At 51.3% G+C, this 18,894-nt stretch overlaps 1 protein-coding gene across 14 annotated transcripts; it reads right to left on the reverse strand.

Annotated features, from left to right (window-relative positions):
• Positions 1 to 572: 572 nt before the first annotated feature.
• On the reverse strand, positions 573 to 17,997 carry LOC128584719 (probable E3 SUMO-protein ligase RNF212). 14 transcript variants are annotated; one of them, XM_053589848.1, is made up of 6 exons: positions 17,591 to 17,997; positions 14,772 to 14,835; positions 13,412 to 13,481; positions 9,630 to 9,709; positions 6,938 to 7,053; positions 573 to 1,118 (listed from the first exon to the last, which is right to left on the reverse strand). In XM_053589848.1, the coding sequence occupies exons 1-5, from the start codon at positions 17,723 to 17,725 to the stop codon at positions 6,956 to 6,958; spliced, it is 447 nt and encodes a 148-aa protein (XP_053445823.1). In that variant the 5' UTR covers positions 17,726 to 17,997; the 3' UTR covers positions 573 to 1,118; positions 6,938 to 6,955. The 14 variants fall into 14 exon arrangements, 10 of the variants coding, with proteins under 10 accessions (XP_053445823.1, XP_053445824.1, XP_053445829.1 ...); XM_053589849.1 differs by lacking the exon at positions 573 to 1,118 and adding an exon at positions 4,082 to 4,722; XR_008379712.1 differs by lacking the exons at positions 573 to 1,118; positions 6,938 to 7,053; positions 9,630 to 9,709 and adding exons at positions 9,724 to 10,449; positions 10,700 to 10,914; positions 12,088 to 12,226 and having other exon boundaries at positions 17,133 to 17,997.
• Positions 17,998 to 18,894: the final 897 nt, after the last annotated feature.

Below are 18,894 nucleotides of genomic sequence, written 5' to 3' on the forward strand. Positions count from 1 at the left end.
GAATGTGCACATGCACACCCTATGTCCATGCACATGTGAGTCTGTGCATACGTGTGATGCCCAGTGTGTGCAACAGTGTACACATGGTGACCCCAGTGCCCTGGCACAGCAGGGAGCCAAGATATGCTGCTCTGCCTCAGCCAGTGGACGGTCTCCTTGGTCCCGGTATCCCAGGGAAGAGGGTCCCAAGGCAGCTTCCTCTAGGGACCATCCTGCCCCCACTAGGCTTCTCTTTGAGCCAGGACTGGGCCTGTGCCCACCTGAGTCTCAAGGGCTAGCTTGTGTCCTGTGGGAAGATGGAGAGCTCTGCCCCACTTTGCAGAACGACAAAGTGCCCACAAGGTAAAGGTACCTGGGCCCCAGATTTATGGGAAGCTCCTTCTAACACCCCAAACACCTGGGAGCCATCCCAAAGACTGGGTTCATGGCTGTGAGGTCTTTGAGTCCAGCTGCAGCCAGGGAGCAGGAGAGGCCATTGGTCCTACAGGGCTGGAGCTAAGCAGTGAGTTCTGGGCCATCCAGGCCTGGTTACATGGCCCCCTTTGGCCACCGGCCTGCTCATGCTGGCCAACTGAAGCACACATGCGTGCAACATGGCGGTGCCCAGCTCTGCAGTGCCTGGAAACCTGGCTGCTCAGGTGCAGGCACTTGGTGGAACCTCCCGTGTGTCTTGTGAAGGTGGTGATTCTGCAGCAGGTCCTGGAAGTCTCAGATCTCAGCTTGTGCCCCAGGCCTGAGCCTACCCACATGGGGCAGGGCGAGGAGGGGGCTCAGGGTGATCCCAGCAGGGGCTCCCCGTGGGCAGGGGACCCCTGCCCAGGTCTGGCAGCACTTGGTGCTTTGTCTTGATGCCCCTCTTGTCACTGCTTAGCAGGTGTTTACTGTCCCACCATGGCACCAGGACCTTACTCTGTGCTACTGTGAGTGGGGGTCCACGGCCAGCTGCAAGGACAGCAGAGCTCTGCAGGAGGATGCTGTGGGCTGTTCTCCCATCAGCAGCCAGTCTGTCCTCAGCGGGGTCTCGGCTCAGAAAAGGACTACGGCAAATTGTTTTCCCGCCAAATTTCAGACAAGACAGTGATCTTCAACCAGTGTGCCGTGAGAGGATCTTAGGTGTGCTGTGAAAATTTTTAAAGATCATTGATCAAATTCTTTTCAAAAGAAGTTCAAAGCATAGTAAGCATATCCTTTTTTTTTTTTTTTTTTTGAGACAGTCTCACTTTGTTGCCCTGAGTAGAGTACTATGGTATCACAGCTCACAGCAACCTCAAACTCTTAAGCTTAAGTGATCCTCCTTCCTCAGCCTCCTGAGTAGCTGGGACTACACCTGCCACAACGCCTGGCCAGTATATATATATATTTTTTTTATCAACATAATTAAAGTGTGCCAGGGAAGTTTAACTATAGGTTCAAGTGTGCTGTGAGATAAAAAAATCGTTGAAAAACACTGGTCTAAGATGAAAAATGGACAAAGCAAATACATTAAAAGTGCAAAGGGTGTGAGGGGGAGACCTCCTGTGCCAGAGGGAAGCCCCAGAAGTGGCTGGCAGCGAGGAACCACTGGGGCTGGGGAGCCACACGGCCCTGCCCAGTCAGGCCTGCTTCATGGGAGGGGCCTTCTGCTCACCAGCCATACTCGCCTGAGGCCCCAGACCAGGAGTCAGGACCCAGTGGCTTGGGGCCAGAGAGAGCCAAGTGGCCAATTCAGACTGTGGCCGGAGTCTGAAGACTGGTGTCTCCTCATACCTGCCTGGGCCTCCAGCACCCGGGCACTGAGCATGCCCCAAGCAGGGCTGGGCAGGGGCCTCTATCTTACATGAGTACACACACTTGCGTCACACATGTGCACACCAGACACCTGCCCAGAGACACTCAGGACCCAGTTCCTCATCCAGTGCCCGGGTCTGAGGAGGGCCGTGCAATATGCCCCCAGGGGCATGAGGGACTGGGTCTCATTCTGCAGGACAGCATGGCCAGAGGGGTTGGGGCAGGGATGGACCCCAGAGAGGCAGGCCTCAGTTTCCTTGATGCTGCAACCACAGGACTGTGTCTTCCCTGGAGTTCCCACCTTCTCCAACACCCTCAAATCTGTTTGGACTCCTCTGATGACTGCCAGCGTCTTTGAGTGATGACTCAGGCCTGTCACTCAGCTCCTCCTGCATCAGCCCCAGGGGGGACCCTCTGCCAGGAGCAAGTTGTGGGAGTGACAAAGCCCTGCCGGGCAGCACTGACCCAGGGCTCCTCACCCAGCCCAGGGCCAGCAGAGAGGAGCCGGAGGTGTGGGCATGAGAGGGACCCACAGGGGCTTGAGCCCTTGGACCCAAGCCTGCTCCGTGCCCACACCCTGCTTGTCATGGCTCTGTGGGACATCCCTGCCTGGATCAAGGACCTCTTCTGCCTGAGAGACCCCTTGCCCAGGGCTCCTGCAGACAGAAATCTGCCCCCATGTGGCCCCAGTGGGCAAGGAGGTGGACTGTGGCTGGTCCCTCCCTTTCCAGGGCTGTGGCGCCCATCTTTGCTCCCAGGACAGCCCCCTCCACTCCCCAGATGCTTCCATGCCCTGTGAGTGCTCCTGAGGACCGAGCCTTCAGGGTGAGCTGCAGCCAGCCGGCCCTGTGCAGCAGAGGCACAGTTCTCAGAGCTTCTGAGAAGGAAGAAGGATATTCCTGAAAATGGATTCCTGAGGTTTCCAAAGGTGTCGTGCCAATTATTGGATTCTTTCCATCCCCTCTGAGCTTTTGAAGCCCACGTTCCCCACCCTTGAGAAAAATGCTGCTCCAAGGGTCCCTCAAGCTGTTACTCCCGCTACCAGGGCAGGTGCCTGGGGCTCTGAGGGCCGTGGCTAAGGCGCCACAGCCCACATCTGCATCTGCCAGAGAAACACAGTCCTGAGCCTGCTCCGTGTTTCTGAGGTCCCACAGGCTCTCCTGAGAGCAATTTTCCAAATAAAGAGGATGACGCCTGGCCATGTTTGGAAAAATGGTGAACAGCCCCCTACTGGCACTGCTCTCCACTTGCAGGCAGCTCAGCCACCACCCAGTCCGGTGAGGGGCTTCTGCCTGCCCCAGCCCAGCCCAGAGTGTGTGGGACCTGCAGCTGCTCTTGCTGCTGACCTCCCAGACCCAGTGCCCATCTCTAGGGGTGTGCCACATGCTGCTGCATCCGAACAAGACTGCGTAGGCCCTAAAGGCATTGGGGCAAATGAGCCCCCATCCCACAAAGCAGGTCAGGGCCAGATTCTGAGCTTTTCTGATTTCCACTTGGCCCATTCCCTGAATTTGCCTTAGCTGGCAGCCTGGCCCTGGGGAGGATGGACAGCACGTCATCCTCCCAACTCTCTCCACGTCCCCACTGACAGGCTCAAGAGCAGCAGGGCAGGGAGAAAGTCCTGCCAGAGTCCCCAAAGTCCTCACTGCCTCGGATCAGGCCTGTCCAGCTGAAGTGAGGGTGAGGAGCCCCAGACTGGGGGATGCTGGGCAGCCTCTTGTCACCAGGAAAGCGCCTTCGAGCCAGGGGCTCTCCACAAGAGCCTGATGGAAAGAGGAGTTCGATGGGACTCCAAAAGCGCTTAACGGGGCTCTAAGTTATGTTTTAAAAGGGAAAACAGTATTATTTTTGTACATGAACAACTTTAAGGTGAATTTCATGGTGTGCCTTAAGTTTTTCCTGTTGTTATTAAAAAATATATGCAATATATAAAATGCACTAGTTTAGCCATTTTTGAGTCTCCAATTCAGTGGGTGAGCATGCACAGTCCTAAACATCTGAAGCCTGTGCTGGGGCCCCCGCCCTCATCTGCATTTAACCATGGGACAAACATTGCAGTGAGCTGGTTTCTGTTTGCAACAGAGAAAATCTTACAGCTAATATTTTATTTAACATTTTTATTTTTTGTTTTGAAATACTATTTTCTGCATATCCCCATGTTTTCTGTGCCCACCACCAAGATTTAGCAGGTATGAATATTTTGCCGTGTTTCCTAAAGACAAAGGTTATACAGGTGCAGATGACTCCCCACCCAGGTTACCTGTCTCTGGTGTGCCCGTTAGTAACTAACTTTAATAATAGTTAGTTACTATTATTAAAGTTCAGGTACGTACCACTGCCGTACCTTTTTCTTTCAGCATTGTATTTGGGGGTTTAATCCTATCAATACGTTTAGACCTAATTCCAGGGTTTTCATGGCTTGTGTTTTTGAAGCCATTCACTGATGCATCAGTCCATCCCCTGGGGGATCTCTGTAGTCACCAATCCCTGGGTAGACATTCCTCCCACCTCCCAGCTCCTGCTTGCCCACATTGGACAAAATGGTGGGTGGAGGTAGGGCCTGGAGCAGACTGGGGGTGAGTAGGCCAGGTGTTGGCAAGTGCAGGGTCTTGGGGTCTGATGGGCACTGCTCCTTCTGACTGAGGGAGACGTGATTTAAATGACATAAAGCAGCACGGCTGTGCCCAAGGAGCTGCATCTGTGACAGTGGCTGTCCCTCTGCAAGGGCACAGGGATGCCTCCTGGGTGCTGGAGATTGAGGCACAGATGGAAGGATGTGGGGCAAGGATGTGGGTGCTGCCCGAGGGGCAAAGGTGGAGCTTCTGGGGAGGGCAGCAGCTCCCTGGGTGGGGGTTGGAATCACCTCCCACAAGAACTTCCCAACAGATGGGCGTCTCCACCTTGGCTCTATCCAGCATGACATGAAGTCCGTGTGCAAAGTCTTGGATTTACCACCTAAGAATTTTAGGAATTTCCTTTCAGTTTGAAAAGAAAACTAGTTCAAAACCTCTCTTCATACTTACAACAGCTTGGGTTTGAAAGCATTTCTGTCCTCCCAGAGGCAATGGCTCCCAGCCGTGTTCATGTGCCTGGGAAGCTTTGCGCCTTTGCTACCCAGCCCCACACCTCTGTTTGTGGTCCAGGTTTGGTCTGTTTGGGGTTCAGGTCTGGTCAGCATCAGGGTGTGGCCCCTAGGAAGCTAGTGAGATCACAGAGCCCCTCTGATCTGCAGCCGGCAGATGCTCCTGCCTGGACCACTGACAGGCCGGATGACTTGGGTAGGGGCTCATTTATATCCAGGAAGGTCTAGCTGCATGGGGCCCCCAGTGGGTCAGCAGAGACGTCCTGGGCAGGAGGTCACTGCAGCCAGTTTGGCCAAACCCACCTCCAGAGACCAGCTTCTCCTCGGTCCTCCTGTCCATCCTGGGGCTTTCTGGATTGTTCTTTCCAGAAAATTCATTCTGCTGATGCTGGTGGTCAGGGGCTCCTGACTCCCCTGCAGTGGCCTGTTTGGGATCTCAGGGTCTTGGGCTCCCATGTTAGGCCCCCAGGTTAGTCTCACCCCAGCTGCCACATGCTATGGGGCACAGCGTTGTGCACCGGGACTGAGCTCCAGACTGTCCTGGGCTAGCCCCATGGTCCTCAGCTGCCCACTCACAACGCTTCACCTCACTTGGGCTGGGAAAATGGTGCTCACTGGATAGTCTCTCACTTTTGAAAAACACATTTGGCAACTGTAAGTTAACATCCAACTTTATACTATTCATCCATGGAAAATTCACAGCTAAGAATGAAGTTTCTGTGCGATGGAGGCAAGTCTGAGTCCTACAGACAGAGCAACAGGGCAGAGCTGTGTGAGGAGTTCCCTCAGCCTCTCTTCGCCATAGGTGCTGGCTCCCTTACCCCCAGTGCTAGGCCCGGCCCCTGCTCCCTTCTGGCTCCCTCAGGGTGGGACTGCTGTGTTGGGGCTTCACAGTAGTGAGTTCCAAGAGTGGCTGCTTAAAGGGGCCTGGCCCCCTCCCGCCAGCAACATGTCTACCCTGCCTTCCTCTTGGGCATGAGTGGAAGCCCCCGAGGACCCCACCAGAAGCAGGCACTAGGGCTTCTCCGGCCTACAGACTCAGAGCCAAGCAGACCTCTCTTTCTGTGAATCACTGGCCACAAGTGTTCCTTGATGCAAATGGATGGCAGAGGGGTCCTGAGGGCAGCCCCCACAGGCCTCCTGGCTCTGCTGGGACACACCCAGCCTAGCCTCAGGTCATTCTGCTGTTGCACTGAGCTGGGAGGGCTTCCTGCTCCTCTGAGCACCCCACGTGGCTCTGCCGGTGAGTGCAAAACAGATGGGCAAAGTGGCTCCTTGTGGAAAACCACTCCTGGTGAGCATCCCATGTCCATCCAGAGCAGAGTGTGCAATTGTGATCCAGTTCCCTGAGCTACCAGAGGGCTCATGCCACGCAAAGGGGCAGGTCTGCAGAGCCTGAAGTGATTCCATTTTTATTAAAATCAAAACAAAGGACTTGGCCCCAGTCAAATAAGAATTCTGAAAGACCGAAACAGTTCTGGAAGACACTGACTGAAGGTGCAGTTCAGCCCCGGGGCTCCAGGTGCAAAACCATGATGGTAATAAATCTTTGAATATTTATTTTGTCCTACACGGTGCATCAAGTTTAAATGGATTAGATATAAGGTACAAATAACACGAATGGGCACACTTGAACATAACACATAAAAAAAAAAGAACAGGACACTAAGCCACCCTGAGAAGTTTATGGTTAGTCTTATTTTATATTCACAATTTGCACGTGATTCTTAGTGACCATTTCGAGAGGCTTACACTACTTGTGAAAATAAAAATACAGTATAAAGCTGGGCACGTAATCCCAGTGCTCTAGGAGGCCAAGGCAGGAGGATCCCTTGAGCTCAGGAGTTTGAGTCCAGCCTGAGCAAGAGTGAGACCCTGCCTCTACCAAAAATAAAAAAATTAGCTGGGTGCTGTGACAAGTGCCTATAGGCCCAGCTACTTGGGAGGCTTGAGCCCAGAAATTTGAGGTTGCTGTAGGCTGTGATGCCATAGTTCTCAATACAGGGTGACAGAATGAGATTCTCAAAGAAATAAAAAAAGAAAGAAAGAAAAAAAAGAAAGAAAGAGAATATAGTATAAAGACTTCACCTGGTTAGATGTGGTAGCTCATATATGTAATTCCAGGAGTTTGAGAGGCCAAGGAGGGAGGATCACTTGAGAGCAGGACTTTGAGACCAAACAGGCAACATAGCAAGACTTCATCTCTAAAAAAGATTTTACGTAAGGCTCAGGTTGCATTACTGCCTACGACAGTTCTGACATCATGACAGCCACTAACACCTATGTTCTTTCCTTGAATGTTGAGTGTCCACACCTTTACTTTTGGGGTCACTGTCACGCTATTCCACAAAGAATACTCCAAGAGGCACACTTCTGGGGACACCCCCATTGTTTCCTTAAGCCACATTCCCTGAAATCCACAGATAAATCTGGTGGTGGCTGCTGGGAAGCACTGCACAGGCACTGTCTACATGTCACCTCTCCATCCCACTTTGTTTTTGCAATTTTCTCCATCTAATGCTTTTACAGACACAATCTGGGTGGCACAGAGCAGACAGCAAGTCTGCAGGTGACTTGAGTCCGTGGGTACCTCAATCTAGCTCGCTTGGTCTAGCGCCCCCTGGTGCCCTCGAGATGCACTGCAGTGGGGCACCTGCTCCCACAGGAAGGACCTGGAAGGAGTTCTGAGATTGCACTCCAGCCCACAAGTCTGTCACATTATCACACCACTTAAGATGACCATTTTGCTATTAGCAATGCTATAGCAAACATCTTTGAGGAAACAGTTTGGTTAATTTGAATGAGACATACTATTTTTTTTAAATTTGAATTTATTTAATTTATTTATTTTTGTTGCAGTTTTTGGCCGGGGCCGGGTTTGAACCCGCCACCTCTGGCATATGGGATCAGCATTCTACTCCTTGAGCCACAGGCACCACCTGAGATTTATACTATTTTCCCGAAATAACTCACTGACTCTGGCTACGTTAATCAATCAAATGAGCATCTCATTCCTCCTGGCTGGTCCATTCCAGAGTAATTCCTCTGAATGGCAATAGTATACATTTCCTGTCCATAAACATCAGCTTTAATCTCAAAGATTTTTTCCCTCAAACCTCAGAAGCTTAGTGAAAAAATGAAAGTCACAGTGAGAATTATGTCTGCTCACTGGCCCTTCTGAATCTCCCGCCACACATAGTTGCTGGCAACCCCCTCCCTGGGCCCTCTGTGCGTGGCCTCCCCTGTGTGGATGGGGGTGGGCACTGTTGTGAGGCTGCACTCGGCCAGGGAGGGGCCAGCCTTGAGGTTTCTGTTTTCTTGCAGTCACTGTGTAGTTGTGGGTTCAGAGTTCAGTCATCAGCCTGGACCCAAGCCCCTCCCTGGCTGAGTGCAGGGAAGGAGATTGTGGGGTCTATTCTAAACCTTTATATGAGATTTATATATGGGCCAGGCTGAGCTCCTGGACCCAAGCCCCTCCCTTCCCATCCGCACAGGGAAGCATGCATTGAGGCAGTTTAAGACTCAGTTGATGCTCAAAAGCCCTTCATTTACCTGAAAATTGTCAGAGAATGTTATAAAAAACATGAAATGCTAAAATTATGGCAGCAAGTTTATGTCAACAAAGCAAGGTGAAGCAATGGAAGAAACCATGAGATTTTAGACGTGCATCAACCCCCTTCCCCTCAGGAGACTAGCACTCCACCTTGGGAGAGGCCACAGAAGATCAGAGGTAAAGGCCACTATCATGCTGTCTTGGGAGACATTTCAAAAGTCCTAAGCAACAGCCCTGAGGGCTTCCTCTGCTCACCCCTCACAGCATCATCCCAGAGGGCCCATGGCCCCAAAACCAATGCTGTGGCTGAGTGTGTTGCCGGGTAACCAAAGGGACAGGAGCCTGAGGAAGACGTGATTAAAAAGCTATTTTATTGCTCATATTTCACAGTTAGCCTATATCTCAGAGTTTGAAATAATCATGTATATATCACATAACATGCACAGAGAAAAACGTTTAGATATCATTAGGGATTTGGGAGCCCACTTAGAATACTTCATCACCATGAGATTTCTCAGCATCTGACGGTGCTCATTGTCGGGACAGAGTGAACTTACAGTGCAGCAGCCAAGCATATGCCACATGCCATCCGGAAGGACAAGGATGGTGAGGGTGGAGGGTGTGGGGCCTTTCACCTGGTAGCCTAGGCATCCTGGTGTCCAAGGGCCCGGGATGCTTGGGAGGCTGGTGGTGGCGGTGGTGTCCTCAGGCACGTGCACCACACACACAGTCTTAAATGTGCAGCTGAAGGAGCCTCAGCTCTGCCTCTGGAAAGGAGTGGCAATTCCCCCACCTGTGTTGCACTTAACTGCCGTAAGACCAGCCCAGGGAGATATAACACATAGAACATTCTCTGACAATTTTCAGGTAAATGAAGGGCTTTTGAGCATCAACTGAGTCTTAAACTGCCTGAATGCAAACTCCCCTGTGCAGTAGGTGGGCACCAGTGAGGCTGCACTCAGCCAGGGAGGGGCTTGGGCCAGGCTGATGACTGAACTCTGAACCCACAGCTACACAGTGACTGCAAGAAAACAAACCTCAAGGGAGGTGTCTGGTGGCCAGGTGACCACACACAACGCAGCTCAGCCTGGCCCATATATAAATCTCATATAAAGGTTTAGAATAGACCCCACAATCTCCTTTCTAGTCTGGTGTGGTCCTGACCAGTGAGAGAAAGGTGGGGTCTGAGGCCTCTGACCTGGGTGCACAGCAGAGTCTCCTGCCCACCTGAGAGAGGAAGAGGAGGCCTCACTTGCAGGTTGAGTTCAGGTCCAGAATTTGTCTCTGGACACAACTTCACATATGACCTGAGTTTCAGGTAAACAGAAGCATGTGGCAAAGGACAGGTAAGGTGAGGATGTGGTGGGGTGGCCTGTGTGCGTGGCATGTGCACACAGTCCTGTCTGGGCTCCCGCACACAACAGACTCCATCTCCCAGAATGTTGTAACTGTACAGCCTAATAGTGAACCAGCTAGTGGGTGTTCATTTTGCCTCAAACATGAACATTTTGAGGAATTTTTTTTTTTTTGTAGAGACAGAGTCTCACTGTATCGCCCTCGGGTAGAGTGCCGTGGCCTCACACGGCTCACAGCAACTTCCAACTCTTGGGTCTACGCGATTCTCTTGCCTCAGCCTCCCGAGCAGCTGGAACCACACTCGCCGGCCACAACGCCCGGCTATTTTTTTTTGTTGTTGTTGTTATTGCAGTTTGGCTGGGGCTGGGTTTGAACCTGCCACCCTCAGCATATGGGGCCGGCGCCCCATTTTAAGGAATTTTTAAGGCATTAAGAGCAAAGTTTCAAACATATCATATATATGCCACCCCAGATAGTCATTAAAATACTTTATTCAATTATATTACTTAAATGTGTCATTAAGAAAAAAGCACAGTTACATATGCTGTCTCATGTGTGGGGCCGGTGCTGGCTGAGGGAGTGGGAGCCTAAAAGATCCGCCTCTCGTGCGCAGACCCCCATGGTGTGCAGGCCCTGCAGGTAGCTTGAGGGTCGTAATAAAGATGCTAACTTTGTCTTTGAAATTACTTCGCTGTTGAAGAAATTGAGAATACAAATGTCAAATAAGAAAAATAAGTTGGAGGAAAGAGCTCATTACTTTAAATATGTATTTTTTACAGTTAAGATATCCTGTAAATGCTTTTAAAAAGTATGATTAATGTTGACACTGTAATTTAAAATCCACAAAAATTATAAAAGTGAGCATTATTGAATTTCTGAACTACTCCAGAAACACATTCTCAAGTATATCTAAAGTTATATCTGCCCTGCCACACACTTACGGTGTCTGCTCTCTAAAGCTGGTCAAGACTAGCCTAGGTGCTGCCTCTGCAGCAGGCCAGAGATGCTGAGCAGTGGCCTGGTGGCTGGGGCCTGGGAAGGCAGTGCAGCCTGGGAGCTTCCAAGGATGGGAGAAGCCCCTTTCCCCGCTACACCTGGACACTGGTGTGCTGGAGTTTGTGACCGTCCCCTGTAGGGCATCTGCAGTGGTGGAACCCTGACAAATTCAACAGACATAACATCACACATGTTGCAGGTATCTTTGCAGGCCTGGGGATAATGCTATTTTGTGCTGACCATCCTCACCCCCTCTGAATGCCCCGGCCAGGCAACCTCTCACAGAGGCTGTCATGTCCTGGCCCTCCCCTGAGCCCTTCTCTGTGTGGTGACTGCGGCAGTCAGGAGGTCCAGTCCACAGCTCCTCTCAGGGCCAGTGTCAGTATGAAGCGCGGTTGGAACAGGGTGGAATCTAGGATGCTGACCTCTGACCTGCCTACACAACCTAAGACACACGCTGTGACCCCATCCCCAACCCTTTGGCTTGTGCAGCAAGCCCAGCCCCTTCTTGCCATGTGGACCCACCTGATCTTCCTCAGTCTTAACCTGTATTTTGCCCTCTGCTCAACCCTTAACCTTGGGGTCCTTTCAGGTCCCACCCTCAGGATTCTGAAGGTTCTAGAAGCCCCCATGGCCAGCCTGTCCATCTTCATGCTCTGGTCACACTGTCCTGGTGACAACTCCGGCATCTCAGGTCCAGCCCACACCTCGCCTACAGGCTGCACCCAGGCTGCAGTTTTATGTGTCAGTCGTATTTCACCCCTTGGCAGCCTGCTGCTCACTGTCTGCACTCTACGATGGTTTGACATCTTAGAGCCTTGCTAGTCCTGGAGACACTGCTCCTCCCTGGGCCAGGAATGTCTAGAAATAGTGGCACAAAGGCCCTGCCTGTGCACAGGCCTTTCACATGCAAACCAATCAATCCAGAGCCCTCAACCATTTATTCACCAACTTGACATGGCAAGCCAATGTTCCCCTGCTCTGCACTGCAGTGGACAAATGGGCATTGGCCCCTGGGCTGTGCATTGCCCACCTCACCCTGGGTCAGTGAAGGTGGCTGCCCCTGAGGTCTCCTCGCTCCTTCTGCCTGTCCTGGGCACTGTCATTGACTCTCCTTTCAAGGCTGTGGTCTCTGTGCTATCACCTGGCTACATCTGGGTACCACAATACTGGAGACATTTTTTTGGAGATGGGGTCTCACTCTGTCACCCAGGCTGGAATGCAGTGGTGACGTCACAGCTCACTGTAGCCTCAAACTCCTGATCCCAAGCAAACCACCTGCCTCAGCCTCCTGAGGAGCTGGGACTACAGGTGTGCACCACACCCCACTTACTTCCGAAATTTTTTCGTAGAGATGGGGTTTTCCTATGTTGCTCAACGTGGTCTCAAACCTCTGGGCCCAAGTGATCCTCCCACCTCAGCCTTCCAAGAGTGCTGGGATTACTGGTGTGAATCTCTATGCCTGGAAAATCCTGGGTACATTTTTCAAAGACCTCAGACAGCTTTATATACAACCAGGCTCATTCTTTGTCTTGCCAAGACCCATCCTGCTTGCGATAGCTGTCCATCCATGCAGTGGCTAGAGGAGAGGTCAAGTGTGGGGTAGGGGTGCAGTGACTACACATGCCCCAACCCTAGGGAATGTGAAAGCAGGCAAGTGGATAAAGTGGGCAGGTGTTTCGGGCCAATGCGCAAGCCTCTCTAGGGAGACAGTGGGGGAGCTTCCAGATTCGAGGGTACTGTGCAGCAGGGCAGGCTGGAGAGCTTGAGGTGGGTATCCAAGGGTGGACTTGACCACAGGCATTAGAAACTACCCAAGGACTCTAGGTAAGGGGCTGATAGGGAAGGTCTGCCTTTTAGAGAGCTCCCCTGAGCTTTGTACACTTGGGGTGTGCTCAACTCCACAGCAGAGGGTGTGGGCCATCTGTAGCATGGTGAGGTGCCTGGGATCTAGCCAGAGTGGCAGGCCCAGCCCACGGTGATGCAGTGTCCTAGGCACAGCTGCCCCGACACATTGCCCACTGCCTCCTCAAGGGCACTGCTGTGCAGCTGTTCAAAAAGCCAGAAACATTTACCACCTGCCCTTTATGGAAACCACAAGCTGGACCTGCTCTGTTCCTGGGATAATGCACCAGGCAGTCATTAAGTGGTTCTTCTGGAGATTTTAGCAACAAGGCTAATATCTAAGTTATATCTTAGTTTCAAAAAAGATAACTATGGCCAGGCGTGGTGACTCATGGGTGCTGGGGCTCACACCTGTGATCCCAGCTACTTGGGAAGCCGAGGCACTGCCTGAGCTCAGGAGTTCGAGACCAGCCTGAACAAGAGTGAGAGGCATTATGGTGGGCACCTGTAGTCCCAGCTACTTGGGAGGTAGAGGCAAGAGATCACTTGTACCCAGAGTTTCAGCTGTGATGCTACAGCACTCTACCCAGGAACACAGAGTGAGACTCTGTCTCAAAAAACCCCCCAAAACAAAAAAGCAAAATATAAAGAGATATTTACAATATAACCTCAAAACACATAAAAATAGCATTAGAAAGCAAGCAGCTAAAGTTTTAGCCACAGTTCCTCCTGGAGAGTTGGACGGTGGTGAGCTCTGTACTGTCTCACTTTCCCTAGCGCCTGTCGCTAAGAAGTCACATGCAGGATGCTACCTGAGAGGCTTCGCCATGCTCTGATTGGGAGTCAGGCTGAGATTCTGAGGGCCCCGGTAGGAGATGCTACCTGTGATGGGAACAGAACACATGTAGTTCATGTTAACACACATTGGGAAGCCACTCAGACCTGCTGGGTCTCTGCAACCGCCGCTCCCTCCCCACCAGTAGCAGTGAGAGGCCCCCTGAGTACTCCTGACTCCACAGAAGAATCTATGTGAGGGATGTGCAATTGTTTTACATTTTGATCTTTTTACAAAACTTTTTGCACCTTTGCAACATAGAAAATATTTAAACCCTCTGAATAAATCAGCAGTTTGATTTTAAGACCTGGAAACTGGAACTGATCAGTCTGGCCCACTTCCAGAGCTCTCAGGCCGGGGCTTCCACTCTACCACGTGTGGGCCCTGGGTGGGGGCTGTCCCTCCACAGGCAGGTGTGGCCACCTGAGGCATGCAGGGGAGCCCAGCAGAGGGCTAGAGATTTGACTAAACGCCACATACGGAGGGAAGCCTGGGCTGCTGTTATTCTGGGGACAGCCAGGAGGCAGCAGCACCTGCAAGGTCCTTTCAGCTCCTCCTACAGTTCACTCCCTCCATCCACTTCCCTGGAAATGTGAAAATGGGGTGTGTCTACTCTGTTGTGGGGCAATACTGCACAAAAGCACATTGACCCTGCATGCCATGAACATCAGATTGACCAGTGCCCTGCCTGTTGTGGAACGTTAGTAGTGCCCAGGCTAGAGCCCTGAGCACAGGCAGCTCTGCATCCCTGATGGGGTCATGTCCCTGCCCGTGGGGGTATGGCTATTTGAGGACACTGCCTGTTGGTGGCACCACAGTGACCCTCAAAAGACCTTGAAGAATGGCTGAGAACCAGGGAGGTGAACTGTATGATTTTGTTTTTACATTTTCTGCTTTACAACAGTTTGATCCCATCAGGGCCTGGCTGGTCCTGGACAGACAGCCAGAATAACTGATTCCTAGAGACAGTGAACAACACACACAATTTATTTAGAGACAAGGTTTCGCTCTGTTGCCCTGGGTGGAGAACCATGATGTCATCACAGCTCACAGTAACCCCAAACTCCTGGGTTCAAGAGATCCTCCTGCCTCAGCTTCCTGAGTAGTTGGGACTGCAGGCACCCGCCACAGTGCCTGGCTAGTTTCTAGTTTTTCTAGAGGTGTGGGTCTCGCTCTTGCTCAGGCTGGTCTCAAACTCCTGAGCTCAAGGAATCCACCCTCATCAGCCTCCCTGAGGGCCAGGATTCCAGGTATGAGCCCCCATGCCCAGCCCCCAGAACATACTTCAACCCATACATGTATCAATCTGGAGTGAGGCTGCAAGAACTTTTACTTACCCACGTGTCCATCTTGAGGTGGACTAATCAAAGAGATTCTCGTTGGGCCCGCTGCTCCCTCAGGCTAAGTAGGCATAAAGAAAATAACTGATTAAAAAAAAAAAAAAAGCTGCCATTTATGAGATTCAGAATTTCATTATTTCTTTTTCACCTTTTTAATTTTTTTTTTTTTTTTTGAGGCAAAGTCTCACTTTCTTGCCCCTGATAGAGTACCATGGCAAGCAACCTCAGACTCCGGGGCTTAAGTGATCCTCCTGCCTCAGCCTCTTGAGAGCTGGGACCGCAGGAGACACTGTGGCCTCATGTTCACTGAGATCCTGTTTCCAGGACAAATTCCTGGTTAGTGTGGCTCCGTGTTCACCTCCTGCTTCTGCTGTTGGAATGCTGGCCCAACGAGGTTGGCAGGGGTACTCTGATCCACCAGGACCTAAAACACTGTCCTGTACAGGGCTCCACTATCTATTTTTAAGAATTTCCAGAGAGAGAAAAGTAAACAGATGTCCCAGCTGACACTGGAAAACATGAAGTCCTGGGTAACTCTTCATCTGGGTGTACGGATTTTGTTACTTGAAAATCCAGGTGCTGACAGGTTGGATGGAGTGCTCACAGAGCTGCATGTGCCAGGCCCCACTGTGCCCATCCTCCATCTATCCAGCAATGGTGAGGCAGGCACTGCCGCCTCCCTGCCTGACCCACAGGAAGCTCTGAGTGGAGGTTGGCTGGTGGCAGAGGCCATTTTGCTGCTCAGTGTGACCTGGAATGTCTGCAGGGCACTGTATGCAGCCTCCTTCCTGGGCTCCAGGTCCCTTGCCTCGCCGGTCAGTCCTCAGGCTCTGCCGTCTTCACCATGCCCTGCTAAGACCTGGCTGCCTGTCCTCCTGGCCCTGGCATGCCCACCCCAGAGATCAGTTGACCCACCCACCACGGAAGGTCCTGTGTCCTCTCCAGAACTCCAACGTATTCTCTGCCACACCCTGGACCCTGGACCCTCCCTTGCCCACCCTCCACTCTCACTTGCTGACAATATAGTGGGCTGGAGGGACCAGCCCTATGGCCCCAGTGGCCCTCTGTGCTGCCCGCAGGCTTGCTGTCAACGAAGCATGCTCCCATCCACCTGAGCTGATGACTATACTCACAACCCACCCACACAGAAACTCGGCAGGGCAGCTCCTGGCACTTCCCTTCCCCTCCCCAGAGTGCTCTGCTCCTTCCCTTCCTGGGTCCCCCTCAGGGGTGCCTTCAGGATGGCGCATATTAAGAGTCTGGGCTTACTCCCCTGGGAGCACCCCCCAATTGCAGCCTGTGCAGCTTCTTCCTGCTGCCCACCTACAGTTCACTGGGCACCTTCCACTGCCTGGACAGACATCCCACCTGCCTCAAGCCTCCTCTCACCACCAGGTGTGATATCCTTTCAAACTTTGAAACTTCAACAGGGAAAATCATCAGCACACAGTGAGCACAAACTTATCAATACATGACTAGGATGAAGGAAATCATCTTTTCTTGCCTAGTGTCCAATAAGAAATAATTTTTGTTCATTGGGTCAGTTCCTGAGTCCTCTGTTTGTGGGAAAATCTAGCAGTTGTTGGAACAAAAAGAATCATTCATTTTCCTTTTGAGATAGAATATCATTCTCTCTCTGTGGGTACAGTGCCTTGCTGTCATAGCTCACAGCAACCTTAAACTCTTGGGTTCAAACAATCCTCTTGCCTCAACCTCCTGAGCAGCTGGGGCTAAAGGCACCCAAAACAACACCCAGCTAGTTTTTCTAGTTTTAGTAGAGATGGGGTTGTAGAGACAGGATTTCACTCTTGCTCAGGCTGGTCTTGAACTTGTGAGCTCAACAGATTCTCTTGTCTCAGCCTCCCAGCCAGGCCCGAGCAAAAAGAATCTTAAGAGACTGAGTGCCCAGACTTCTGGCCTGTGGCTGAGGCTGGGGACAGGCATTGCGAGGGGCTGGGAGGGCACCTGTGCACTTCATGCTCTCCTGGCTTCCTGGGACGAGACTGACAGTCCTGGGGAACAACTGGGCACTAGGACGAGGAGGCCCTAGCAACTGCACTGGCCACACTCAGATCCTGACAGTCTAGACCAGGCCAGGCACAGAGCAGGTCCAGACCCAACCTGGATGGTTCTGAGAATATTGCCATACAGCTAAGAGGCCTCAGGGAGGTGTCCCAAAACGTCAGGCTGCCTGTTTGGGGAGTATGTCTGCATGAGTGGAATTCACGGGATGGCAAACAATGACGCCCACACCCCTTTAAGACAGCACTGACCACCCAGAGTTCCACAGTAGGCCTTTCCCAACCTCCCTCCCCGGCATCTCCATACAGTGGGAGGACAACCTGAGCTCTCTCCCACCTGACCAGCTGTGTAACAGGTACCATGTGTGGGCTCGGGCCAGGAGATGCAATCGAAATGGGCCCCGTTGTCCCCTTTGGCCTATTTATACCTCACCCAGTGGAGGGTTTTCCTGCCAGAGAATAAACTCTGTTAAGGCTCAGGACGTTCCTGATGTCAGAAAAAAGTGTGGAATATCCAATGGGACCTGTGTCTTCCTTTGCCCAGCTGTGAGCTACAGAAGACACTGGTGCCTGTGGTTATGGTGACTCCACAGGGTAGGTGCAGACACGGGTCCTGCCACATGGGCACAGCCTCCACCAGCCATATGTGCACAGGCCTGGCTGCCTATAATCCTGGATGTTCTGAGCGTTCCCCGGTCCTCGTTGACCACCGGGGGCTACGGGAAACTGGGAAACTGACCTGAGACTTGGAGACCATAAGTGTCAAAGGATAGACGTCCAGGGTCTTGGTGGTACCTTTACCTGGGAAGGTGCACCCATGCAGTGTGTGGCCCATCTGCAAGTCTGAAGCACAGAGTCACCGGGCAGGTGTGGGTGACAAGTGCAGGGGAGGCAGGCAGGGCAGGTACAGGGCGCTCCTGCTCCAATCATCTGCCAAGGAGCTGGGGTTTCTCCTTTGCCACAGCTTCCTGGGCTCTTCCTACTAAAGTCCACCTTCTTGCCCTGGACTCCAGGTCCCTCCCTTGAGGCGAGCACTGCTACTCAAGAGCAAGTCTGCAGGGTAGAGTCCACCTCACAGGCCACTGGGAGACAGAAGTCTCATTCATAGTGCTCAGAACAGTGTGTGCAAGCTAGTGGCACAGGTGACACAGCCTTGGCAACACATGCATCAAGTAAGTAACTCATACAAGTAACCATGTGCCAATCAGGTGTGCCAATCAGATGCGGAGAAAAGGGAACACTTCTGCACTGCTGGTGGGAATGCAAATTAATACATTCCTTTTGGAAAGATATATGGAGAACACTCAGAGATCTAAAAATAGATCTGCCATTCAATCCTGTAATTCCTCTGCTAGGCATATACCCAGAAGACCAAAAATCACAACATAACAAAGATATTTGTACCAGAATGTTTATTGCAGCCCAATTCATAATAGCTAAGTCATGGAAAAAGCCCAAGTGCCCATCGATCCACGAATGGATTAATAAATTGTGGTATATGTATACCATGGAATACTATGCAGCCTTAAAGAAAGATGGAGACTTTACCTCTTTCATGTTTACATGGATGGAGCTGGAACATATTCTTCTTAGTAAAGTATCCCAGGAATGGAAGAAAAAGTACCCAATGTACACAGCCCTACTATGAAACTAATTTGGGACTCTCACATGAAAGCTATAACCCAGCTAAAACTTAACAATAGGGGGAAGTGGGAAAGGGAGGGGTGGGTAGAGGGAGGGGGATCGGTGGGATCACACCTGTGGTGCATATTACAGGGGTATTTGCGAAACTTGGTAAATGTAGAATGTAAATGTTTTGGCACAGTAACTGAGATAACGCTGGAAAGGCTATGTTAACCACTGTGATAAAAATGTGTCAAATGGTTTATGAAGCGAGTGTATGATGCCCCATGATCATATCAATGTATACAGTTATGATTTAATAAAAAAATAAATAAAAAATAAAAAGTCAAATTTTAATTCCCCATAACTATCTCATACTTTGAGCTAAAAAAACAAAAGCTAATGTAAACATCGTCTAATAGACTCTTCCAGGACACATTACTTACACAAAAACCTGGGAAATATGAATTGGACTA

This window comes from Nycticebus coucang, chromosome 4, assembly GCF_027406575.1.
Source record: "Nycticebus coucang isolate mNycCou1 chromosome 4, mNycCou1.pri, whole genome shotgun sequence".
In the NCBI taxonomy this organism is placed as follows: Eukaryota; Metazoa; Chordata; class Mammalia; order Primates; family Lorisidae; genus Nycticebus; species Nycticebus coucang.